This window comes from Budorcas taxicolor, chromosome 16, assembly GCF_023091745.1.
Source record: "Budorcas taxicolor isolate Tak-1 chromosome 16, Takin1.1, whole genome shotgun sequence".
NCBI classification, from domain to species: domain Eukaryota; kingdom Metazoa; phylum Chordata; class Mammalia; order Artiodactyla; family Bovidae; genus Budorcas; species Budorcas taxicolor.
The window spans coordinates 5,974,324-6,001,229 of NC_068925.1; the positions used below are offsets into that span (position 1 = coordinate 5,974,324).

A 26,906-nucleotide genomic window follows, 5' to 3' on the forward strand; every position below is an offset into this window, starting at 1 on the left:
ACTATTTGAAACAAAGTATAACTGTGATTTCTTTTTGCCAAGATAGTCTAAGCATGACCCATATATGAGATGGGGAACAAGCCTGAGTGTGTGTGTGTGTGTGTGTGTGTGAGAAAGAGAGGATGGGTTTGCAACACACATGCTAAGCATGACCCATATATGAGATGGGGAACAAGCCTGAGTGTGAGAGAGACTGTGTGTGTGTGTGTGTGTGTGTGTGTGTGTGTGTGTGTGTGTGTGTGTGTGAGAAAGAGAGGATGGGTTTGCAACACACATGCATATACCCAATGTGCTACCACAGGGGGCGAAGGGTGGCGACCGTTCATTAGTGCTGTGCAGTGCCTTCATCTAGAGATGACAAGTTCTGGCAATAAGGAAAAAAATAGCTCTTCCTGTGTGCAAGTCATCATGTCCCTGCCTTCTGTATGCATTTGTCATCAAAACGCAAGAGCCCCTTGTTCTTGCCACAGAGGGATAATTGATGTGTATGAATATTCCAGAATGGAAATGGGACAGATGTTGGAAATAATGGCTTGGAATAATATTTTTGCAGATGAAAGCTGAGCCTTTAGTAAGAGAGACTGTTGGGGTGGGGGAGGGTGGTGTTCTGGATGAGCTGAACTGTAATCAACAATTAGCAACCTTTAAAGGCAAGATAGAGCCCTGCCCTCCCCCCGCCCTTGCAGTTGCCTTTCCAGGAACATGGGAGCTGATCTGTCCTCCAGCTCAGTTCTTGCTTACACTTTCCGTGGTGTATCTAATACAGTCTCATACAGACCAAGCTCGGTTAACTGTGGACCCAAAAAAAGCAACACAGATTACATAATGGCCCAAGTTTTTAAAAGCATGAGAATACTTCAGATGAATGTTAAGATCTTCAATCTCATGTTTTAAGGCTGGCTGTGATCCTTTCAATTTAGTACTAGGGCCTGCTGTTGGATTGAGAGCCCCAGTCTAATAGCAGTATCAGCATTTTAAATCTCATGCAGCCCAACCTGCTGGCACTGAGGGTTTAGTATGACTCTAAAACGAGAGCTTCCACATATGGAGCATATTCTCCCCAAATAACTATTCCTTCCTTCTTCCCCTTCCACCTTCCACCACGTGTGTGTGTGTGTGTGTGTGTGTGTGTGTGTGTGTGTGTTCATATACTGAAGGGCAAGCAAGCTTGTCCCTCCCTCCCCACCATACACACACCAGTACACACAGAAGAAAAGCTAAGTTTCATCTCTGGGAAGGTTTCTAATAATGTGTTCTCTAAGATATGACCCGCCTTACTATTTTTCCCTTGTGTCCACCCATTTTCCCACTGGGAAGCAGACTCGGCAAGCCCAGCGTTTCAGGACACCAGCAGCCCTGGGCTGGGAACAAGCAGCAGGAACAGCTCTTGCCCAGAAAGAGGCCCTGGGTGCTGTCTTCCTTTTCGCCTGGAAGTCTAGTCACAGCATGAGGCTAGAGGCTCCCTGGGGAGACGGGCAGACACTCATTCCTGGGAGCAGGTCTCCCCTTTCACCTCATTTGCTTCAACACGTGCTTTTTGCCTCTGTCTTTCCAACAGGTCAGCGGACAGACTGCAGTCTGGCCAGGTAGGTGTGGCCTGGGACAGCCCTGGGGTGGGGGGGGGCGGGGGGCTGCAGTGGAGAGAGCTAGCAGCGTTGGATGGCTCTGCAAAGGAGTGGCCTAGGGCTGGGGTGGCTTCCATCCCTTTGCCTTGCTGACCCCATCTGGCCCCAAATGGAAGTGAGGTTTGCTGAGCAGAACTAAGTGAAGGGAATTACCATTTGCTGAAATAGTCCCAGTGACCTGAAATGGTCAATGCTGGAGGACCCTGGAAACCTTACCTGAGTGTCTAGACTTCACCATGTGGGTTTTGGAAAGCCTGTGACCCAGGGAAGGAAGATCAGAAGATCGCCTTTGACCTGAGAATTTTTTTATACATGGAAAAGATGACAGCCTCTAATAGTGAGTGTCGCTGGATAATGAAATATTACCATGCATTGCTCGCCAGCAGCACTGGTACAAATCCTCGCCTGATGTACAAGTGTGCAGCCCTCCCAGTCTTCCCCACCTTCCCCGCCCTCCCCCACCCCAGCCAAATATTTTCCCTCTCAGTCATGGAGCTGCTATGAGAAAACGCATGAGTTGGCAGATAGCAAGGCTTTCATTCAGCCAGTGGTTCTCAGATGCCTACAAATGTGCCGATTTAACGGGGGAAGAGCTTTCATGAGCTGGACTCCTTAGAGACCCTGGGTTAGCCCATTATATGTAAACCACTTATATCTACCAGCACATGAAATAATCATGAGGTTGTTTACAATTATAGGCTCATTATTCAAAAATGCCTTCATTTGCCTTTCATTGTTTTGTCATTGTGGATTATGATAAAGATCCCATTAATATACTACTCTTGTTGACTGGAGGGAATCAGGATAATGGGATTCTATCTTCCTGGTGATAGAGTCTTAGTCTGAGTGCACCTGAAGTTCCATATCTCCGGAAGGCTCTATAGGAGTGAAAAGAGCTGAGCTGAATTTCCTTATGCTGGGTTATTTATTGTGTGACCTTGGGCTGTTCTCTTTCCCTCTCTGAACTCCAGTTCCTGATCTATAAGACAAGAGAGAGCATTCACCTAGATCCAGGAAGCTCTAGGATTCCAGAGAGTTCCTTAAGAGCAGCCTACTGGAAGGGGCAGATGGTGCCCAGCACCCCTGCTATGGTCCCTACCTCCTACCTTTGCTCAGCGAGATAGAGCTGCTCTCCTCACTTGGGAGGTTGCTGTCTGAATCAGATTCCCTTGGAGAAAAGGCTTCCAAGGATCAACACAGCCTGAAAAGCATTGACCTATGGAATCACCAAGATTCCTTCTGGTCTGGACCCTCTACCCTCTAAATTCCAGGAATATCACTCCCTAACTTTTCCCTAAGGATTTTCAAAAGAAAGAAAACCATAGTTTCTTTTGGTGTTTATTAGTGTCTCCTTGCGCACAGAGGTCTTCCTGTTGTCTAACCCATACGTATTTTACTGCAAATTGAGCCAGTTCCCTCCAAGTCTTCTTTTGATTGGTGGCAGACATTAAAAACAGAGACCTCTAAGCTTTTGTGAAAAGCGCTTGATTGGGCTTTATTTGAAAGGTAACTTATCAAGTCTCTTAGCCACTTCTGGACCTGAGCTGATTAATGTGACTTATTTCATTAGCCACCTCACAGATTGTTTTTAATCCTGTTTTCTCTTTTTCCTCCCCATTGACCGCAGGCGTAGCTCAACTGTGAGGAAACAGGTAAGGACTCTGTAAGAGTCAGGTGTGTCTGATAAAAATGGTGACATCCCAGATATTTATGGAGCTCCACGGTGGATGGGGAAGACACTTTCCTAACTTCATGCTAGCGTTTGGACTGCACAGTTTAGTCATAATGCATGCATGCTAAGTTGCCTCAGTCGTGTCCGACTCTTTGCGACCGAATGGACTGTAGCCCACCAGGCTCCTCTCTCTGTTGAATTCTCCAGGCATGAGTACTGGAGTGGGTTGCTATTTCCTTCTCTGGGGGATCTTCCCGACCCAGGGATCGAACCCACGTCTCCATGTCTCCTACATTGGTAGGCCTGTTCTTTACCACTAGCGCCACCTGGGAAGCCCCTTAGTCATAGTCTGTTTAATGTTGCGACAACTTCATTGACTTAGTAGGACAGGGATGGGTGTCTTTCTGACCCGGTTCTCTCCTCTCTGGCCGTTTACTCTCTCTTACATACTGAGATCTGGTTTGACTGTGGCAGATTGGGCCAGAACTGTCTTTGGAGTGGCGCCCCTTCTCTAGGAGACCACGAAAGAGGGAGGGGGTGGAGAGAGCTCAGAAATGTCTTTGTGTCTACTCAAGGGAAAGCTGATCCAGGCTTTAAAAATCGTTTTGGGTAATTCGCAGTGGCTGTAGCCACAGGGAAATAATGGAATGTAGAGGGCACGTGGTCTCTGTGGCCGTGGCAGCCCCCGCAGGATCTTCGGCCCATCTCACTGCTTCAGCTGGCTGGGCCGTCCAGCTGGGGAAATTGATAACACAGCCGCACTTGCCTTTGCTTTGTGGTCACGGATTTTTTCCCTTCTCTATTTTGGATCTCCTTGTAATGAGAACACCATCAGATGCAATTACACATTTTTTAAATTATAAAAATGTCATTGCAATTCTCTTTCCTCTTGTTCCTCTATTTCTTTCTCCCCGCCCCCGCCCATCTTTCCTAATTTCATTTAAAACTAGAGAGGAATGAAGTGCCTTCTAGAGACCATTTATTACATTTAAAATTAATAGGTGGAGATCTTAAAGAGGGAGCAAGCCCCGCTCATCCCCCGCCGCCGCCCCCTTCTTCAAAAGTAAGAAAAGGATTGAACTTGAAGTTTGTTCCTTTCATTTCCTGGACTGAAACTGAGCCTCCTATGAGGAGATGGAGCCTGGGGGGGAGGAGTGCCAGCGGCCACAATTTGGTGGTGTGCGTCCCTGGTCGGACTACAATCAGGGAGGAATGGCACCCATCTGGTTTTCCACCTGCTGTGCCTAGCACGTTTACCTGGTGCTAGACTCGTGTAAGAACTCGTGCTAGAACTCGGGTTCCAAGGTGCATCAAAAACCCCAATCAAGTAAAGACCTTGTTTTCATTCACTTTTTCCCCAGCAGGTCAAATCTAATGGTGGGTCAGTGTTTTTCTAAAATACTCAGGAAGGTAAATAGTAAGTAACTTGGAAGAAGCATAATCTTATATAAGTAACAAGGAAATATAGTTTGTTTGGTTGTTGACGGCAAATTGGCCAAACAAGAAGAAGAACCCAGTAGTTTTTGTTTTTGAGGGTCCCCAGTGGGTTCCAGTCATTTTTGACTCCACCAAAACCTATGATCAGACCATTTAACTTTTCTTTAAAAAAAATCCTCAACTGCTTTTTTCTAAGCTTTCCCCCCTCCCATCAAGCCCAGAATTTTCTCTTTCCTGTTACTTCCATATCTTCTTTCCTGGCCCATCTCTCTGTTTCCTGAATTGTAGGTGTTTCCCCGTGGTTTGGCCCTCTTTTGACTTCCGTCCATACTCTTTGCCTTATCACTGCTGTTGCCTTAGATGAATCTGCCTCTCTCTCCTTGCCAAAGCGTCCACTTGTCCGGTATTGCTGCTGTTCAGAGTCTCTGTATCCAGCTCCTAATAGGCAGGACACTGGTGCTCGGGAGTTGAGTTGGCCCCCTGCCCTCAGTGTCTGTCTCCTCAGCTTCCCAGCCACATCTTCGGTTCCTTAGCATCTCTCCTTACTTCTCTCCTTCTCTTATGGGGGACCCTTCATTCCTCACAATCCCTGAATCCCCACATGTGAACGCCGGTGCCTCTTTTTTCCTTATTACTGACATCCAATCAAGTGTTTTCTCCTGTGGTAAAAGTGGAAATCTAACAAGTGTGTCAAAGATCAGTACCTGGAGAAGTCCACGTGTGAGGAGTTATGCCAAGCAGTGACACATGTAGACATTTGCCGGCCACCTTCTTGATTGTCTTCCCCTGCGAATCACTGGGCCTCTGCTTTACCGTCTTTCCCAAGTTGTGTTCGCTACATTTCTCCCTCTACTTTCGGTTTAAAGTTCCTTTCTTCTGACTGAATGGAGATTTTACCAAATTATCCTTCAAGACCCCTTCCAATCCTGGGCTTATATGACCAAAAAGACTATAATCAGAGGAATTAAACTGACATGGATTCTGACACTGAAGGGGGGAAGGGGAGAGGAAGAAAGGGAGAGACAGGCACTGAATAGGAACACACACAGGCCCTGCCCAGTCAGCTGTGTGCAGCCTGATCGATGGCCAAGTGAGAGTCCTCACCAGGCATGTCCTGGGGAAATGAGTTCACTCAGACTTCGGGAATATTACAGGAAGAGAGGCTGAAGCCTTCATGACTTTGTCCAGTATTTGTTTTCGCTGGACTCTTGACTTAGGCTCCACTGGAGCAGTGGGGACTGGGAAAAACATGCCTCTGCAGTAGGACCGGCCCCCTCTCGTGCACTCTTGCCTGCAAGAGGTTATCCTCTGAACTGCTTCTGACGTACCACTGTAGCCACGGACATGCAGCTTAATGTCTTTGGTGCTCTGCTTTCTGCAACCCTACACGCTGCCCTTTAACTACCGTTGATGTCTCTTCTCCCACAAGTCTAGGCAGGATTGTGCTCTCACACAACTCGCTGAAGCCCAGAACCTGTGCTGCCTGACCTCCGTCCCTCTGGGTCTTTATTATGTTTAAACTTAAGGCCAGAAAACCTTTACATACACTCACATCATTGTCCTCATCACTACTGCTACTATTTGTAAATGACAAGTATAATAATGTTTGTAAACTTAGAAAAGACCTCCAAAAAATGGGGTTTGGGAGTTTTTTATAGTGGAACCCATTTTCTTCATTGGTGTTTGGAAAAACTGATGAGAATTCTTCCTCTGAGATCACCCTAGGTTGACTGGTATAATTAGTGATGGCAACAAGAGGGCAGACCCTGGCCACTGAAGCTGGAAGGCTGGAGGAGGCAGACGGGTCTGGGGTCGTGAGATGAGCGTTTGGGTCGCTGAGACCTTCCTGACTGCAGCCGCACCTTGACTCACTCCACTCTCTGTGACAGTGTCACGGGTTCCCAGCACACTGGGGAGCAGGCTCTTCTGTCAGCCTGGCTTCTTCATGAGAGCCAGTTGCTTCCCTGATCGCAGCCAAACTCCTGGCTACAGTAGAAAATTCAGACCAGGAGAGGGGTACAAACAAACCTGCCAAATGGACAGAAGCCACAGGACCCACCCCGGTGGAGAGCTTAGTCTCTGTCCTGAACATCTAAAGCTCTCTCTGTTGCGTTGTATGGTCGCTCGTTCGTGTCTGACTCTTTTCGACCTCATGGACTGTCGCCCGCCAGGCTCCTCTGTCCATGGGATTTCCCAGGCAAGAATACTGGAGTGGGTTGCTGTGTCCTCCTCCAGTGGATCTTCCCGACCCAGGGATCGAACCCAGGTCTCCTGCAAGGGAATGCTTTACCACTGAGCCACCAGGGAGGCCCCAAACCCTTTCTAGCTAGGTTTGAAGTCATTCTGCCTGATCCCTTTCTTCCTTAGAGCTGAGTTATTAATGCATTTAGCTGCATTAGAAAACCCTACTGATTTTCAATAATAGTTGGTATTCACACCAGGCTATGTTTGCCAAGGTCCTGAGATGCAGTATGGGTGGTAGTGAGATGTTTTGTCTCAGGGGAAGACTGCCCGGATTCGAATCCTGGCACCTCTACTTACCAGCTGTGTCCATAAGCAGCTATTTCACCTTGCTAAGCCTTCATTTCCTCATTTGTCAAATGAGGATAATATTAATACATACCCAGTAGGGTTGAGGATGATATTAATACATGCCCAATAGGGTTGTTATCAGGAACAGCCCATCTAAATCACTTAATACATGACCCAACACCTCTATAAATTCTTTTGTAAATGCAAAGCAATGTGTTTATGTGCCAATAGGAAATATTACTCTCCTGACCACCAGCCTCTCCCCAGTTGGTAAATATCAAGTTAAGGCCCAAAGAAGTTAAATATATGGCAGGGTTGTCCAGCATAATGGCAGAGCAAAGATGGATATCTGGGAGGCCTTAGTTTAGTACCTGTTAGTCTCTACTGTGTCCAAGAGTTGTTTTTTTTTCTTTCTTGCCTTTTATACCAAACAAATCCCCACTCTGATGCTCCTGTAGATTCATTCTGCTACCTTCCACTGACATTAATTGAACACCTGCTAAGTGAAAGCATCCTAGCCAGCACTGGACACCAACAGTTGACATAGGCGCTGCCCTGTGGAACGCTAACTGTAATGGTGACAAAATGCAAACAAATATTTAGACCCACACAGTTAAGTCATAATCAGGGTGTGAAGGCCAAGTACAAGGTACTGAGACCCCATAGACAGGGGCTTTGATCTCGTCTGGGGAGTCTAGAAAAGCACCCCTACGGAGGTAATACTTTCCCTGCGACCCTGTGGGTGGGGGTCCAGGGTGACGAGAGCTTCCAGCGGCAGGAATGACTCCCTCAAATCTATGAGCAAAGGAGGACTTACTGAGGAGTAGAAGAGGGGCCGGTGTGGCCGAAAGAGAGTTGGGGGAGGAGCAGAAGGAGGCAAACCTGGATGAGATGCCACTGTGGGCACACAAGGCTGTGTACAGAAAATGATGAGGCCTTTAAGAGAGTTCAGCCTGGAGAGTAACTGATGAAATGTGCACTTTTAAAGCACCTGCAATACGGGAGACCCAGGTTTGATCCCTGGGTCGGGAAGATCCACCGGAGGAGGGCACAGCAACCCAGTCCGGGATTCCTGCCTGGGAAATGCCACAGACAGGGGAGCCTGGCGGGCGACAGTCCTCGGGGTCGCAGAGTCAGACACGACTGAGCAGCTAAGCACACGGCACTTTTAAAGGTCGCTAACCATGTGTAAGGGAGGAACCTGACTTGTAGGATCACAGGGGCAGGAATGGAGATGCTGATGGGTTGGGCTGGGTTGGTGGCAGTAGAGACAGAGGGAAGTAAATAGACTTAAGGGATATTTAGGAGGCAAAATATATGTATCTATTGATTGATCGTATGGCCAGGGCTGGGGAGCTGGTTTGGAATGAAAGATGACTAGTTCCATATGGGAGGTGCGGAATGTAAGACTTCTGTGTGACGTATTCCAAACAGGTGGTTGTGCATGTGCTTTGGGGCTCGGAGCACAGGCTGGATGCTTCTTGTGATCCGCCCTCTCATCCAGCAGAGACAAGCTCCACACCGTTTTGGTCCTTTTTCTCTGACCCTGGGCCATCTCTGAAGATTCTAATGCTGTGTTTCTCTGGTTTTTCAGGATTCCAGCCAGGCAATTCCTCTGGTGGTAGAAAGCTGTATCCGGTTTATCAGCAGACACGGTAAGCAGGATTACAGCCTTGTCATACTTATGCAAAGTTGGGAAGAACTTCCAGGAATTCTTTGCAGAGTGAGAACAGAGATTGACTTCCCATCCTGACGTTCTCAGAAAAGGAATAAAATCTTATTTGTTCACATAATGTTTGCTACCTCAGAATGGCCACACCTAAACACTGAGTGAAATGTATCATATGGTTTTAACCCCCAGGTGCCTTAGCTAGTAGCACACTCCCTTTTGCAGCTTGAGAGTGAGTTTTAAGGAATAGCTATCATGTGGGTAAGTCTGGCTGGCCTGAGTGGTCATGTTCGTTTCACCATCACTCACCATCTTTGCCTGTGTTCTTATCTCCCCTGCACTGCCTGGACCATTATGTCACATGGGCTTTCTGCAGCAGACTGCTTTGAAACAAGCTCCTTTTATACCATTGCATTGACTCGTGGTAATATTCAGTTTTTGTTCTGGTTTGGTCTTACTGGTTACGACATCTCCAGAGCTCAGTGAGTCGCTGCCCGTAAAGTTGTAGCCAACATTTAGAGTCTGCAGGGGCTGGCTCCTTCTCAGCCTAAGTCAGATCACACTGTCTTTTGCTTGGACGAAGCTGAATCTCATAAACTCCATTCCTCACCAGCTCCTAGGCTGGTTGGACAGGATTTAGGGAAAGAGATGAATTACCAGAGAACCAGTCTTCCAAGTGTAAGAGTGTTTAGAAAGCACAGATATCTGAGCAAGCACCGTGAAGATTTCTAGGAACTGGGCATCAGAAGTTGTTTTCAGATACTCTTCTGACTAGTTACAGGAACAGTAACAGAATGACCTTCTTGGAGCTAAGGAGGTATGTAGATGATCACGTCTCTTAATTCAGAAGCAACCATTCTCTCTCCCTTCCTCCCCTTCTTCTTTCCCAATGAACTGGGACCTTGCTTGGGTTTGTTTTTAGAGTAGTAATTATTTTTAGCATGCTATGACTTATCCTATTCTAATCAGCTACAGTTTTTTCATCATATTACCATTCACTAGAAATACTCTTGCCTGGAAAATCCCATGGACAGAGGAGCCTGATAGGCTGCAGTCCATAGGGTTACGAAGAGTCAGACACGACTGAGCGACTTCACTTTTCACTTTCATTCATTGGAGAAGGAAATGGCAACCCACTCCAGTGTTCTTGCCTGGAGAATCCCAGGGACGGGGGAGCCTGGTGGGCTGCCATCTATGGGGTCGCACAGAGTCGGACACGACTGAAGTGACTTAGCAGCACCAGTAGCAGTAGCAACACCGTTATATAGAGCTATTGAACAATCAGCAACTATTTATCAAGCCAATTTTATAATTAAGTGTCTAGTGTCTCATGTAATTTATTGAATACTATACTGAGTGAAAAACAAAATGGCTGTCTGAGTACAGGGTGACTGTAAGTGTACTGGTTGTTTACACTTGTGTTTGCATGGCTGGAAGCTGAGGCCCATGACTGCTGCCCAGCATCATGACAGAGTCCTGCACCACAGATGAGTAGCCGAGAAAAGATCAGTCAATTTTCTACTGAGTGTGTATCACTTTTATACCATCAGAAAGTCGTGAGTCAAACCATTGTATGTCAAGGACCATCTGTATACTTATTGACTGCTCATTGTATACCAAAAAAAGATCCTGTCCTCATGAGCCTTGTATATGTCAGGTGTTGGTGAGGGTCATGAAGAAAAGTCAAACAAGGGGAGAAGGTAGAGAATGGAGTGGGGACACTGTTCTAGGCAGGTTGTTCAGGGAAACCCGTAGGTCCCCTAGAGTGACACGTGAGCAGTCCTGAAGGAAATGAGGGAGGGGCTGCATGGGTATCTGGGGAGAAGGAACACCAAAGGCAGAGGTCCTTGGCACATACAAGCAAGCACGCAGGATGCGAGTGAGGCTGGGGCAGTGAGTGGAGAGGAGAGTGGCAGGAGATGAAGCCAGAGCCCAGACTCTTAGGGTCTCAGCAGCTAAGGTAGCAGTCTGGGTTTTGTTCTAAGTGAGCTGGGAAGCTGTTGGAGAATTAGGAACAGGGAATGATCTTTCTGAAGGATCACAGGCTGCTGTGTAGAGCTAACACAGGAGGAAACAGGAGGCTGCTGCAGTAGGGAAGACATGGTGGTCATCCACCCTGGGCGTCAGCTGTGGAGTTGTTGACAAGTGATGGGTCCTAGGTGTGGTGGCTTGAATGTCCCTGCCCCCATACAGGCACAGTCCATGTGGAGGCCAAAACTTAGCACATTTCTGTGGTGAGGCTCTGGGGAACCAGGCCTGCTCCCATGCTGCTGATGGGAATGAGAACCAGTACGACCCTTTTGAAGGGGGACTCAGCAGCACTGAACAAAATGACATGTGCGCCAGTTTTCTGAGCCAACAGTCCTTCTAGGAATTGACCATGAAGATACACCTCCAAAATATGGAAATACATGTGCACAAGGTTATTTATTGCAGTATCGTTTGTAATTGCAAAATATTAGAAACAACATAAATACCATACTGGATGAATAAACTATGGTAGATCTGAAAGACAGTGCCTGAAGAACTATGGACGGAGGTTCGTGACATTGTACAGGAGGCAGGGATCAAGAGCATCCCCCGGAAAAAGAAATGCAAAAAGGCAAAATGGTTGTCTGACGAAATGCAAAAAGGCAAAACGGTTGTCTGATGAGGCCTTACAAATAGCTGAGAAAAGAAGAAAAGCTAAAGGCAGAGGAGAAAAGGAAAGATAAACCCATTTGAATGCAGAGTTCCAAAGAATAGCAAGGAGAGATAAAAAAAGCCTTCCTCAGCAATCAATGCAAAGAAATAGAGGAAAACAATAGAATGGGAAAGACTAGAGATCACTTCAAGAAAATTAGAGATACTAAGGGAACTTTTCATGCAAAGATGAACACAATAAAGGACAGAAATGGTATGGACCTAACAGAAGCAGATGATATTAAGAAGAGAATACACAGAACTGTACAAAAAGATCTTCATGACCCCGATAATCATGATGGTGTGATCACTCATCTAGAGCCAGACATCCTGGAATGTGAAGATAAGTGGGCCTTAGGAAGCGTCACTATGAACAAAGCTAGTGGAGGTGGTGGAATTCCAGTTGAGCTATTTCAAATCCTAAAAGATGATGCTGTGAAAGTGCTGCACTGAATATGCCAGCAAATCTGGAAAACGCAGCAGTGGCCACAGGACTGGAAAAGGTCCGTTTTCATTCCAATCCCAAAGAAAGGCAATGCCAAAGAATGTTCAAACTACCACACAATTGCGCTCATCTCAGATGCTAGCAAAGTAATGCTCAAAATTCTCCAAGCCAGGCTTCAACAGTATGTGAACCATGAACTTCCGGATGTTCAAGCTGGATTTAGAAAAGGAAGAGGAACCAGACCACCTGACCTGCCTCTTGAGAAACCTATATGCAGGTCAAGAAACAACAGTTAGAACTGGACATGGAACAACAGACTGGTTCCACATAGGAAAAGGAGTACATCAAGGCTTATACTGTCACCCTGCTTATTTAAGTTATATCCAAACTACATCATGAGAAACGCTGGGCTGGATGAAGCACAAGCTGGAATCAAGACTGCTGGAAGAAATATCAGCAACCTCAGATATGCAGATGACACCACCCTTATGGCAGAAAGTGAAGAGGAACTAAAGAGCCTCTTGATGAAAGTGAAAGAGGAGAGTGAAAAAGTTGGCTTAAAGCTCAACATTGAAAAAACCAAGATCATGGCATCTGGTCTCATCACTTCATGGCAAATAGATAGGGAAACAATGGAAACAGTGAGAGACTTTATTTTGGGGGGCTCCAAAATCACTGCAGATTGGTGACTGCAGCCATGAAATTAAAAGATGTGTGCTCCTCGGAAGAAAAGCTTTGACCAACCTAGACAGCATATTAAAAAGCAGAGACATTCCTTTACCAACAAAGGTCCGTCTAGTCAAAGCTATGGTTTTTCCAGTAGTCATATATGGATGTGAGAGTTGGACTACAAAGAAAGCTGAGTGCTGAAGAATTAATGCTTTTGGTGGTGTTGGAGAAGACTCTTGAGAGTCCCTTAGACTGCAAGGAGATCCAACCAGTCCATCCTAAAGGAAATCAGTCCTGAATATTCATTGGAAGGACTGATATTGAAGCTGAAACTCCAATACTTTGGCCACCTGATGCGAAGAACCAACTCATTGGAAAAGACCCTGATGCTGGGAAAGATGGAAGGTGGGAGGAGAAGGGGGCAACAGAGGACGAGATGGTTGGATGGCATCACCGACTCGATGGACATGAGTTTGAGTAGGCTCCGTGAACTGGTGATGGACAGGGAGGCCTGGCGTGCTACAGTGCATGGGGTCACAAAGAGTCGGACACGACTGAGCAACTGAACTGAACTGAACTGATGGTATATCCACACAGTGGGAAACTATGCCGCTACAAAAAATAAAAATAATAGTGAGGAAGAGTTCCATGAAACGACCTGGAGAGCTTGCCAGGATATATTGTCAAATGGAAAAAAGCAAAGTGCAGAGGAGCATCTCTAGCATGTTGCCTTTCACGTGAGAAAGAAGAGCGTGTAAGAATATAATGTGTCTTCTCACTTCTGCAAGAAGAAATACAGGAAGGATGAATCCAAAAACTAATATTTAACCGATTATCCTCACAGATGGGTGGAAAAGGGTGAGAATGGGACATGGGGTTGAAGTGACATTTCTCCTTTTCTTTTTGTGTAGTTTTGACTTTTAGAACTACGTGGGAGTTGTCCTTTCTCAAAAGATAAACAAGTATATAAAGCAAGGATGTGGGTAAAACCCCAAATGGAATATAAACAATAACAAATAAACCTAACTGTGCTGCAAATGAATAACACTGAGGAGATGAGGAAGAAAATAAGTATCTTTGAAAAGCAGTACTTTGATAACTAGAACTGTAAACAGATAATGTACAGTAGTTGGTAATTTTTTTGTCACAATTTTTTTTTAGAACTAGCAATTCTGAAGCCATTTTATAAGATGGAACAAGTTCCCTGGTGGTCCAGTGATTGAGACTCCACACTTGCACTTTAGGGGGCACAGGTTCAATCCCTGGTTGAGAAACTAAAATCCCAAAAGCCTTGTGGTATGGCCTAAAAATAACTGTTGTACAGAAAATTGAATTATTTCCCCCTAAATAGGGATGTATGGTATTACTGAACTCCCTAAACACGATGGGTAATATTTGTACATGTACATTTAATGGGGATAATGTCCATAACTTTTGTTAGCCCCCAAAACGTCTGTGGTCTACCAGTTGCCAAAATCTGTACATCCTTACTATCTTCATGTTCCCTGAGAGGTGCTAGTGAGCTTCCCTGGGGGCTCAGTGATAAAGAATCTGCCTGCCAATGCAGGAGACATGGGTTCAGTGCCTGGGTCAGGAAGATCCCCTGGAGAAGGGCATGGCAACCTGCTCTCATATTCTTGCCTGGAGAATCCCATGGGCAGAGGAGCCTGGCAGGCCATGGTCCATGGGGAGGGAAAAGGATCAGACAACTTAGTGATTAAACAACATCAACTACATTCTGCGTGCGTGCATGCTAAGTTGCTTCAGTCATGCCAACTGTTTGCGACCCTGTGGACCATAGCCCGCCAGATTCCTCTGTCCATAGGATTCTCCAGGCAAGAATACAGGAGCAGGTTGCCATGCCCTCCTCCAGGGGATCTTCCCGGCCCAGGTAGCGAACCTGTGTCTCTTATGTCTCCTGCATTGCCAGGTGGGTCTTTACCACTAGTGCCACCTGGGAAGCCCACATTCGTTCTAGTCCCCATTACATAGATGGGAAAACCGAGGCTCGCCTGTAAGTGGTGGGTCGGGGTGATCCAGGAAGACTTAAAAGACGGGAAGGGATGTGAGGAACAATTGAGACTCACTCAGGATGGGAAAACCCCACCATTTTCATGAGGAAGGGAGCAGAGTCACATGAGCAGAAGCTGGTGTTGTAGCAATCATTTTGAGACTTCTCTAGGAGAGCAACTCTTGGCAACAGCTGGATCCAGCTCAAAATGGAAAGTTTAGTGCTGTTTCCAAATAACTTACCCAAGTCTGATTGGCTTTATGCTTTTATGTTAGTCAGCACTAAGGAAAAACGAAAACGGTCACGCAGGTGTCAGCTGAGGGATGTGAGGTCTTACCTGCATTATCATAAAAAGCCAACTGCTTTTCCCCTTCTCTTTCTGGAAACCCACCATTTATTAATGTTCCTACTTTCAGAATCATCTAAAGATTCTGTCTGTTGAGCAGGAACACACACTGGCCCTTCTAAAGCTGGGGGTCTCAAGGGGACATGGAAACCAGACTGAAAGGGACCTCAGCGTGCCTCAGGCCTGCTGCCTAGTTTTCAGTCAGCTCTCCCACCATTTCTTCTGGCCCTGGGCTTGTGCACCAGGTTGGCTTGTCCTTGATGTCTAATCTATCAAAACGTGCCGAGGTGATCCTCTGTCAGCAAGCTGTTGGCTCCGCCAGTGACACTGAACAGCCTGGTCCCTGAGATGACAGCTCCTTATATTTTACCGTGGTTTTGACGAGTCACTGAGTATGTGACTGTTTCTGTCAGAAGCTTGCTGTCCATGTTCTGTGTCTACACAGTATTATCTGGCTGTTACTCCCCATTGGTAACTACTGTAATACGGTGCTGTTACTTCGGGGTCCTGACACTGCCTGCCATTCTGATTCTGTGAGGGATAGTCTGGAAAGTCCCCCATAGTAACAGACAACTTCAGTCCTATTACACGCAAAATAATTAAATTCCCTGTGCTTGCTTCTTACTGTTGCTTCAGCGGGATTCAGAATTCAATCCTGGCCAGTGTGGTTTACTTCAAAGTAGACAGAATTCATTCACCCTCCCTCATCAAGAGGGGAGTCCCCAAAATAGTGGGCAAAATGTAATTATTCTCTTTTGTTTTCCAAAAAAGAAATGTGTTTGAGATGCGAAAGTTTCAGTAGATCATGCAGTAAGAGCAGAACTTTAATAAAATGCCCAAGATTGCGCCACAGGGCTTGTGAGAAAAACTAGACAGAGCTGATATGAGGAAAGACGCTACTTCAGTGCAGCCCCAGGGCTCATGCTTCCTGGAGCCACCCCTCTAGTTTTGAGTTGCATGTGTGGGGCTCTCGATGAGCCGTGTCCATAGTCAGACTGACAAACGAGATGCCCTCCCCACCCTGCACTTTCACTCCAGTAGGCCCCACAAGCCTGGTGTTAAGGAGTGAGTACATGATTGCAGCCAGAAGGCCTAGTTTTGTGTCCTAACTCTGGGTCTTATCATCTGTATAGCCTCAGGCAGGTCATCACTTATCTAGGTCATCACTCTCTTCTAGAAAATGGGCTTCCTGGTAACCCCTGCCTTGTGGGCCTATAAGCACATAAGCAATCACCACACACGTTAATTTTCCACGAGTAGTTTTACTGCAACAAACTTCAAAAAGACACAGTTTTCATGCACGCTATTCCAGTGTGGTATTCAGGAATGCTGCCTTTAGAGTCAGGCTGCAGTGAAGGGCCAATCGCTGGCACAGCGCCTGTGATACTCACTGTGGACTGATCGCTCGTCTTTTTCGCTTATCTGGTTCACAGCAGTGTATCGCGCTCAGGTGCACAGCAACGTCATTCTGTCATATATAGACATGCACCTGTTCTTCTCAGATTCCTTTCCCATGTAGGGTATTACAGGATATTGAGTAAAGTTCCCTGTGCTGCACAGTAGGTCCTTGTTGACTGTCTCTAACAGTGTATATATGTTAATCCCAACCCCCTAATTTATCCCTCCCCCCACCTTCCCCTTGTGAGTCTCTGTTTTATATATAAGTTCATTTGTATCCATTTTTTAGACCCCACATGTAAGTGATAACATATGATAATTGTCTTTTTCTGTCTGAGTTAACTTAGTATGATAACCTCTAGGTCCATCTGTGTTGCTGCAGAAGAGCATTATTTCATTCTTCTTATGGCTGAGTAATATTCCATTGTGTATACATACCACGGCTTCTTTATCCACTCCACTGTTGATGGACATTTAAGTTGCCTCGGTGTCTTGGCTATTATAAATAGTGCTGCAGTGAACATTAAGGTGCATGTATCTTTTTGAACTATGGTGTTTTGGGGATATATGCCCAGGAGTGGGATTGCTGGATCATATGGTAGTTCTATTTTTAGTTTTCTTAAGGAAACGCCACACTGTTCTCCTTTGTGGCTGAACCAATATATGTCCTCCCTTTTTCATAAGTAGTGAGAGCACTGTCCCCTACAACAGCTGAACAGTGTTAGGATAGCTGAGGTACTAATTATGATCTCACACCTCGGGAAACTCTGATCATGTCTAATGGCTTGCCTGCCATGCTCCTGGATCACATCCCTGATCCTGGGGGATAAGGAGGTGACAGAAATCACCTCTCTACTTTGTGGGAGGGACAGAGAGGCAGAGGCTGGAAAAGGAACCTGCCTCATAGACTTGGTCAGAATCAGAAACGGCGTAGACGACTCTTCCTTTTAAGCCTCTGACTCGGTACTTTCTTTCGGCCAATGCCTCGTATTCATTGCAGTGACCTCTCCACCATCTCTGTATAGGCTTTCTCCTCTGGCCTGAAGAGAAGAGACTGGATGCTTAAATACACACTGGCTGGGGGAGATGGACACTCAGCTAAGCTTGGTGCTGTGGTTGTGAATTTGCTTTTTTGTCTCCTTGATCACTGTTCCCTGTCTTTCTAGGGCTACAGCATGAAGGAATTTTCCGGGTGTCAGGATCCCAGGTGGAAGTGAATGACATCAAAAACGCCTTTGAGAGAGGTGAGGAAACAGCCTTAAAGATTAGGCCAGACATTTGCCAGTCCCCTGGGGTAGTGGCTCCACCCTTTCTTCCCTGAGAGGTACCCAGAGTCAGCAAGCCAGCGTGCCTCCCTCTTCAGCCCAGCCCCTTCCCTCTGTAGACATCCTGCCCACCGGCCCTCCCACATGTGCAGGGAGACGCCGGGGATGTCCCAGTGTCCCCCTTGCCAGCCCCTCTCTTCCCGCCTCTCTCCTGCAGACAGTCCACCCAAACCCAAGAAGCTAACCGTGATATCTGGGCAGTTTGCGGCTCTACCTGGAACCCTTGGTGGCAGGGCAGACGCGCCTGTTCACGTAGCCTATTTATTATCTCGTGGGCTCTTAAGGTAGTGGGCAAGCTCTGGCAATTTCCATGCCTGTAATGGAATATATAGTTTCAATTTGAGGTTGGTCCTACCATTAAATCTAATTACGTCTGATAGGAAATTTTCCGTGGGGAGCGCCAGCATGATCGTTCTCTTGCAAGTAGGTGTGCTTAGTTGCAGGCTGGGAAGGAGGAGAGCTAGTCAGAGGGGCTGGCCTCCCTGGCCGCGTCTGCCTCCCCTCCGGGCTCAGTCCCGGCCTGGCTCGCTTTCATGATGCTTGGGAGAGAGCTGGTTGCCGTGTCCCTTCCCTGGCCCATAGGGAACATCCCTGAGCTAGTCTGGCACACGCAGATTCGCGTTAATGGTCGCCTGTGCCCCTGCTCTGACCCCAGGGCCCCTGAGCCTGAGCAGCCTTTGCTTTTTCTAGTCCCTGGTTGCCCTGCTCAAGGCCGCCATGCTGAGCAGAGAGCTGAGGGACTTCAGTGAAAGCTTGAATAGGGCACTGCTTCCCTACCAGCTCATCCTGCGTGTTTTTACCCCTCTCACTCTCTCTCCTTCTTGGGGGGGTTTCTAACCCTCAGGAGAGGACCCCCTGGCTGGAGACCAGAATGACCACGACATGGACTCCATAGCTGGCGTCCTGAAGCTGTACTTCCGGGGGCTGGAGCACCCGCTCTTCCCCAAGGACATCTTCCACGACCTGATGGCCTGCGTCAGTAAGTACCCAGACCGCAAGCTCACTTATGGGCTGGAGCACCTTGTAGCAACAGGGAAATTTCCAGGTGTACAGTAATTTTTTTCTTTTCCTTCTGTGAAATTTCTCTTCCTTGGTGTAGGGGAGGAAAAAGAGTGACTTTTCAGGAAGGATCTGGACCACAAGTCAGAACTCCTGGTTTTTCTTTCTGATTCACTTTAAACTGTTTTATTTTGCTGGCCTTTATCTCTCTTAATATGTTCCTATAGAAAATACAGTCCCTTTCAGCCATTAGGAGCTTATACATTAGTACTTGTGCTTTTCATGATACAAAGGGAGAATGCATGTGTTACAAATATTTCCTGCTTGTTGCTTTAAGCATGACAGGACTTATCTGTGAGATGTGTTAATATGTATCCTTCTAGGAATTCAAGCCCTCTGCACATTCAAAAGTAGTGATACGATATTTTCTCAGAGAGTCTCTACTTTTCTTTACATAAAACAGGTATCTTAGAATTTCTCTGCCTCTTACTGTAAAATTTGGGGCTTGAAAAGCTGCTCCTGGCCATTTATTATACTGGAACACCCTCTCATTTGTTGTCCATGGAAACCTGGATTAATATTAGGTCGTTCTGAGAGCAGACTCTATTGAGATAATGGTTCCAGAGCCTGGAGGAGGCAGTTCCTTTGAAATGAAGAAAGGCTCTCCCCCCAGATCAGTGAAGGCCTTCATCCCCACCCCCAGCGCTCCCGCCCCCAGTCTCCAGTTTGGTTTAGTACATCCCCTGAGAGCTCAGGAAGCCAGCTCCCTTGTTTTGTTGACTTACCGCTGTTTGTGGGACTCCTAGTGGACCTGAGTTCTGTGGGTGACTGAGGAGATGCACCCCTCACGTCCTCACGTCTTCCAGGGCGGGGCCTGGATGGAACATGCTAAGAGAATGGGGGTTAGTACAGGATAGTACCGGGTACCTTGGCTGCCCAGTCCTCCCCTCGAGGTGTGCTCCTGATCCAGTATCTCCCACTTCATTTTCACGGAAAGGCTCTCATAGAAAATGACAGTATCCACATGGCACAACGCGAATGCGGGAAAGCGGGCCCTGGGGAGGTCTGGGCCTTGGCCCACATCTGGAGTCAGGAAAGTTCTCTGGTTTTCTCCCAGTATCACTGCTTGCACGGGGGCCTGCCAGTTCTTGCCTCTGGCCACCTTTTGCCATCCCCGCTGCAGATAAGAGAGTGGGGAGGAGAAGCCAGATTTGTCCAGGGGCTGAGGGGTGTGCGCGTGGAGCAGGCAGGATGGGACCTGGATGGCACCCACCCCACACAGGCCCTCCAAGGCTGGGGGACAGTCACAGCCGTTTCTAGGCAGCTCTTTGTTTTGGTGTTGTAATAAGAGGGTGGCAGATGCTGTGGGGAACTTGTCCAACCCTTCTGTGCCAAGGAGCAGACATCTTAAGTCCTGCCCCAGCGAAGGGTCTAGAGCCCCGCTGCCAAAGCCCCACTGCAAGGAGCCCCTCACACTGGCCCAGTTCTCTGTGGGCTGGAACCGGCCGCTCTGTGTTGTACCTGCTGCGAGTCAGGGCCTTCTGACCACTAGTCCCTGGGATCCCAGTGGAGGGTAACACATGGCTTTCTTCTTTCAGCGATGGACAACCTGCAGGAGCGAGCTCTGCACATCCGGAAGGTCCTCCTGGTCCTCCCCAAAACCACTCTGATTATCATGAGATACCTCTTTGCCTTCCTCAATCAGTGAGTAGACGTCCCTGGGAGCAGCTGATCAGCCTTGGCTTCGGCCAGTGAACATTTATGTGGGGACCTATGTTGACCCCTCCAGACCAGTAAATACTTACTGAACACATGCTGGGTGTGGTTTTAGGGTGTAAAAATACATTGTGAAATAGAGACAAAAGCCTAGATATCATTTGGCTCATGGTCTAGCAGAGGACACAGACAATAACAGACACATGAGGTAGTGATAAGTGCTTAGAAGAAGAATAAAGAAATGCAAGTGAAGGGTCAGGGCAGGGGTGACGGAGGGGAGCCGGCACAGAGGGGTCGTCAGCAAAGGCCTCTGGGGAGTCGGTGTATGAGCAGCAGCCTGAGTGAAGGGAAGGAAGGAGCCAGGATCAAGGTCATCAGGCTCACAAAAGTCATGGCAACACTGGGTTTGGATTTGAAGTAGCCATTGGAAAGTTTGAAGCAGAAGAGTGTTGTGATCTGATTTTCTAATTTATTTTTAAAAGCTGCTTTGTGGAAAAGTTACTGTACAGTGAAGTGAAGTTACTCAGACCAGGGAGGGAAGGGTGGAGGGTGGGGGAAGGGTCAGGTTTGGGATCTATCTGGAGCACAGCCTGTACAGGACCTGCTGATGGGTAGGGTGCAGAAAGAGGAAAGAGAGAAATTCTGAATTTTTGTCATGAGCAGTAGTGGAGTTGGGGAAGACAAGACGTGGATATGCTAATGTGGATATGTTAACGTGAGGCACCTACTAGCCCTCCAGGTAGAGAATCTAAGTAGGCAGGTGCCTCCCCCAGGCACCTCTGTCTTTCACCACAGCACCTCCAGCAGCTAGGCCAGAGTGTATTAGGGAGCAATTTGAGGGCCGGATAAGGCCCATAGGTGTGTTCCCTTTAAATCCACTGTGTCTTGAAAGCACTGAAGCATTTAAATATTGGGAGATTTTACACTTAAAAAAAATCTGGATTTCTGGCTTCTCTTGAGAAAATCATTAGATCTGGCAATACTGGGTCTGACAGCCACGTGGCTGCAGTTTCCTGTGGAGTAAGGGCTGCTGCCCGGATGTAGTCCAGGGACCCCAGTTTACCAGTCCCATTTCTCCCCGATACCCCTCAGTGCTGAGGCTGAATTCAGTTGAAATTATCATGTTTCTGGCTTTATGCCTTTTCATATAGTGGGGAAACATTTCTATAGGTCTTTAAATCTTTTTTTTTTTTAATGTGGAGAGGGTAATAAAACTTAGACTAAGGGTGTTTTAGCAGTTATTTCTTTGTGAAAATAAAGAATCTTCCTAGTGGGTTAGTTTCTGCTTCAGTGGACATTCACAGGCCATCTCAGGAGCCTCAGCCTGCCTGCAGACTAGGGTCAGCCTGCCTGCAGAGGCGCCCGGGTCAGGGGCCACCGCCCCAGCCTCGCCCTGTTGCAGCCCGCAGCCCGCTGCCTCCCCGTGCCTGTGTCTGCACCATTCACTGGCCGAGCCCTGACTCAGTGCCACCACTGCCTTTAGTTGAGAACCCCTCATGACTCACACAGGGTTTCACAGGCAGACAGAAATAGAAACCCTGGTAATAACTCTCAAGCCCGTCGGTCTCCTCTGGGCCACCAGGGCCACCCTCATCTCCCCTTGTGGACTGATACCTGCCCTCAGAGAGCCCGGTCTGCTCCCCAGAGCAAGAAGCAGGATGGCAGGGGAGCGGACAGGGTTTGGGGTAACTCTGTGTGTAAGCGCAATGCACCCGCTCTCTGCCCCGCATTTGCTTCCTGCTAAGTGGAGGGGCAGGGGGAGACAGGAGAGTAAGCATCGTAAGAGCAGAAGATGGCCACTGCTGAGGGAAACGTGGAAAGTTTTACCAGTTCAGTTGATGACTTTTGTTGTGTTTAACTTCTCTTTATGGTTAAAAAAAGATTCTCATCAAAGTATTTCATTGAAAAGATGCAACATTAATACCACAATATTTCCGAAACTGATAAATGGACACAGCTGATAGAAAAAACCATTTCTGCCTGCATGAGAAGGTGACAGGTGACAAGTGGCCAAAGTTGGCAGGTAGTTCCCCATGCAGACTCTGCCTGGGCCCTGACTTTAGGACCTCTCTCCTTTGCTGTTATGTGTCCTGAGGATGTGTGTACTCTATTTCTGGCTATGGTCTTTTTGGGGGTTGTACAATCCTCCAGCCGAAGGAACTCTCAGAACTGAGACAGGTAGACAGACAGACAGACAGAAAGGTATGAAACTCCTTGCACAGTACACCAGTGTTGTGTGGACTTGACCGGGTTCCACATATTTCTGTGTAGCTAGCGTCCAATCCCTTGTATGAACCTTGAGTACACGCCTGTCCAGTAGGCCTTGTGAATGATTAACATTATACTATGGAGAAAGCAATGGCACCCCACTCCAGTACTCTTGCCTGGAGAGTCCCATGGATGGAGGAGCCTGGTAGGCTGCAGTCCATGGTGTCGCCGAGAGTCGGACAAGACTGAGCAACTTCACTTTCACTTTTCACTTTCATGCATTGGAGAGGGAAATGGCAACCCACTCCAGTGTTCTTGCCTGGAGAATCCCAGGGGCGGGGGAGCCTGGTGGGCTGCCGTCTATGGGGTCGCACAGAGTCGGACACGACTGAAGTGACTTAGCAGCAGCAGCAGCATCCGCATTGACTCTCAATTACTGTGTAACAAATTGCCCTAAAATTGAACAACTTCAAACAAGGGGCCTTTATTGTTTGGTCCCAGGTTCTGTAGGTCAGGAGTCTAGGTGCAGCTTAGCTGGGGCCTCTGGCTGCAGGCTTCATGAGGTTGCAGTGAGTGTATAGGGGCAGGGCTGCAGTTTCTTCTGAAGGCTCGACTGGGAAAGGACCCACTTCCAAGTTCTCTCATGCAGTGTTGGCAGGACTCGGTTCCTTGCAGGTTGTTGGACTGAGGGCCTCCTTTTCCAGCTGGCTGTTGGCCGGAGGCTTCCATCAGTTCTTCATCACATGGCTCACCTTCAGAGCTGTGCATGACCTGGCAGCTGGCTTCACTCCAAGCAAGGGAGAGATCATCCAAGACAGCAGCCAGTCTTTGTAACCTAATCTCAGAAGTGACAGCCCATCCCTTCTGCTAGCTCCATTCACTAGAAGTGAGTCACTAAATCCAGCCCACACACACAGGGAGAGAACCACACAAGGCTGTGAATACCAGCAGCAGGGACCATGGGGCTCATTTCAGAGGCTCCAGCCTCAGCAGCTGTACCACCCAGTGGGGTTTTGCCCATTGCAGGTAACTCGCCCTCTCAGCTGCTGTCTCTGCTGCTTTCCTTTTGAAACCTGATTTCTTCAGATTTCTTCTTTCTTTTAGTCTCTTGCTAATCAAGTGAGGTCCACAGACCAGCAGCAGCAGCAGCACTGGGGAGATTTTTTTTTTTTTTTAAGTTGCTCAGTCATGTCTAACTCTTTGTGACCCCAAGGACTATACAGTCCATGGAATTCTCCAGGCCTTCTCCAGAGGATCTTCCCAACCCAGGGATCAAACCCCAGGTCTCTCCACATTGCAGACTGATGCTTTACCAGCTGAGCCACTAGGGAAGCCCAAGAATACTGGAGTGGATTCTCCAGGGGATCTTCCCGACCCAGGAATTGAACTGGGGTCTCTTGCATTGCGGGCGCATTCTTTACCAGCTGGGCTATAGGGGGGGTGTTGTGAGAAATGCAGGCACTCAGCCCCTCCTCCACTCCAGCCCCGTGGCCTCTGAATCAGAATCTGGATTTTGACAGAATCCCCTGGTGAGTCATAGGCACGTGAAAGTCCGAGAAGCATTGTTCTGCATCCTCAAATATTGCTCCATAATCTGGAGAAGGGAATTGGCGGTGCTTCTCTCATTGTTAGGGCGCCCCAGCTGGTCTCCAGAAAGGCTGAGTCTTCTCTAAACGTCAGCATCTCTAGGCCCTCCTGGTTTGGGAAGTTTCTGTCTGTGGTGCTCTCCTGACTTTCACAGGAATGGACAAGTAGAATTGTGACTGGACTGTCTTGGAGGCTCACAGATGCTCATGTGTTTACTCACGTATTTATTTAACATGTATTTATGAATCATTTACTGTGTGCCAGGCCCTGTGTCCGTTGCTGGCTATCTAAGATTGCATCAGACCGTCAAAGTTTCTGCCCTCATGGAGCCTGTGTGGCACATAGAATTGGAGGAAGACAGGAAAAACGAGTAACGCATGTCATATGTCAGGGGATACAGGCTGTGGAGAAAGTCTAAGCAAGTTAGTGGGCTGGAAAGCGTGAGGGTTTGCTCTTTGGTACGCAGTGGTCAGGACCACCTCACTGAGCAGGCGACAGTGGGCAGTGCTGCAGGAGGAAGGCCAAGAGAGAACGGGGCCCCAGAAGCCACATCACGTGTCTCAAGGAGGGTAAGATAATGCAACGACAGTTCAGCTGAGGAAAGGCCTGAGAACTGACTGAGCAGCGTGGGTGTCACTGGTGGCCTTGATGTGTGTTGTCTGAACAGGGGAAAATTCTGATGGTGTCAGTTCAAGTGAGAAGGGACGCTAACCATGGATAAAACGTGGTGGATCCTGCAGTGGGGTGGGATTCAGCTAAATGCTATGTAATTTGGAGTAGGTTAAAGTAGGAACACTTGTGTTGTGTGTATTTGACCACGATAAAGGGGGAGGGGGAGAGTAGGTGAGTGAGTCTGCTGGGACCGCCACGACAGAGTACCACAGGCTGAGAGGCCCGAACAACGGAAGTTTGTCTCTTCACAGTTTTGGAGCCCAGCAGTCCAAGGTCAAGGTGCCAGCAAGGCTGGTTTCTGGGGAGGCCACGCTCCTTGGCGTGTGCACGGCCACGGCGCGATGTCCTCACGTGGCCTTTCTTCTGAGCTCGCTGGGAGAGAGAACTTGGGTCTCTTTTCCTCTTCTCACAGGGACGCCAGTCCTGTAGGGTTTGGGCCCACCCTTATGGCTTCATTTAACCCGTAGTATCTCCTTCAAGGCCCCATCCCTAAATGCAATCATACTGGGGCCTAGGGCTTCAACAAATGGATGGGGGAGAGGAGACATGATTCAGTCCATAACAGCAGGGGCAAAGAAACAGCAGAGTCCACAGATACAGACAACTCTCAAATAATTGTATGATAGACGAAAGAGAACAGGACAGTAATTCAGTGTGCATAAGGGTTAAGAGAGAATTTTGTTTTTAAGATGCACGTTTGTATGCTAGTGGGGATGGGCCCCATAGGGAAGAACTGATGGTGGAGGAGAGAGCAAGGGAATTGCTGGAGTGATATTCTTAAGGAGGGGAAAGAGGATGGGATTCACTGCATAGGGAGAAAGGCAGGCCAGTTACCAGACAAGGGAGCATGGAAGCTGGGACAGGTGGCCTTACAGGCGAGGGCAGCGAAGGAACGCCTTTGAAGGGCCATCGGAAAGAGTCAGCCACGATTCCCTTCCCCTTCTCATCGCTTAAGGAGCCTGTTGGGGAAGTCTGTTAAATCACAGGTTTATGGATTCTTAGCCCCACATTTTGCCTGGGGCTGTGGTGAATACAGTTTCTCTTCATCCCTTTCAAAACCTGAAATCCATCCTGATGCATAATATCTTACCCAGAGTCTGCTGGTTGTTGCCAAATCAAACCCCCAGGGCCTGTGAAGTTTAAGGTTTTTAAGTGAAATATCATATGTTTAAAACAGTCTGTTCAAAGCTTCTTGCTCTCCCTGAGGATTTAAGGTTTCGGTTTGAGGATGCAGAGCCCTCAGCTTGTTAGATAATGCCTGTCAGGAGAAGAAGACAGTGGACTCCTGTAAACCAATTACTGCCAAACGTTAGCAGCCTCGCTCTCCCTTCCCTGACTGGAATTGCAGATCCTATGTCAACAAGCAAACTGGGCTTGAAAATCACAGGAAATATTTCTTAAACACCTCCTGTGTGCCAGGCACAGTGCTAAGTGCTTTACACATATTACTTCATTTAATCTTCACAACAGCCCATCATGGAAGCACGTAATTGCCCCAATTTATGATGAAAAGATTAGGGAACTAGGAAAAAACTATGGTAAGCAATGGAGCTAGTACTCAAAACCAGATGTGCTGGATTCTAAAGTTCTGGGATGTTTTGTGTTTCTTTATAAATGTAATCAGAGAGACAAATTTGCATCATTTAAAGGTAAGAAGTCCAGAGAAGTGCATGATAAAAAGCAAGCTTCCCACACCAGTCCTGATTTTCTCATTGCCCCCAAAAAGCTTCTGTTGCTAATCACTACAGTGGACCTTTTGAAGGTGCTCAAAAGAAGATGAGCTTAAATCGATAAGGAGAGTTCATTCCTGCTATGGGTAGAAACTAAAGAAAGTAAGTACAGCTCTTAGAGGAGATGGCATGTATAGAAGTCGATGGTGGTGGTTTAGTCGCTAAGTCATGTCCAACTCTTGT

At 47.6% G+C, this 26,906-nt stretch overlaps 1 protein-coding gene across 3 annotated transcripts in view; it reads left to right on the forward strand.

Annotated features, from left to right (window-relative positions):
* Positions 1-26,906, forward strand: part of SRGAP2 (SLIT-ROBO Rho GTPase activating protein 2) — a 251,041-nt gene that overhangs the window by 207,235 nt on the left and 16,900 nt on the right. For all 3 annotated transcript variants that reach the window (XM_052653414.1, XM_052653415.1, XM_052653416.1), the window contains exons 11-16: positions 1,559-1,586; positions 3,253-3,277; positions 8,861-8,921; positions 17,653-17,730; positions 18,656-18,790; positions 20,409-20,514. In XM_052653414.1, coding sequence (XP_052509374.1) covers positions 1,559-1,586; positions 3,253-3,277; positions 8,861-8,921; positions 17,653-17,730; positions 18,656-18,790; positions 20,409-20,514 — 433 coding nt within the window. The remainder of the gene's footprint in view (positions 1-1,558; positions 1,587-3,252; positions 3,278-8,860; positions 8,922-17,652; positions 17,731-18,655; positions 18,791-20,408; positions 20,515-26,906) is intronic.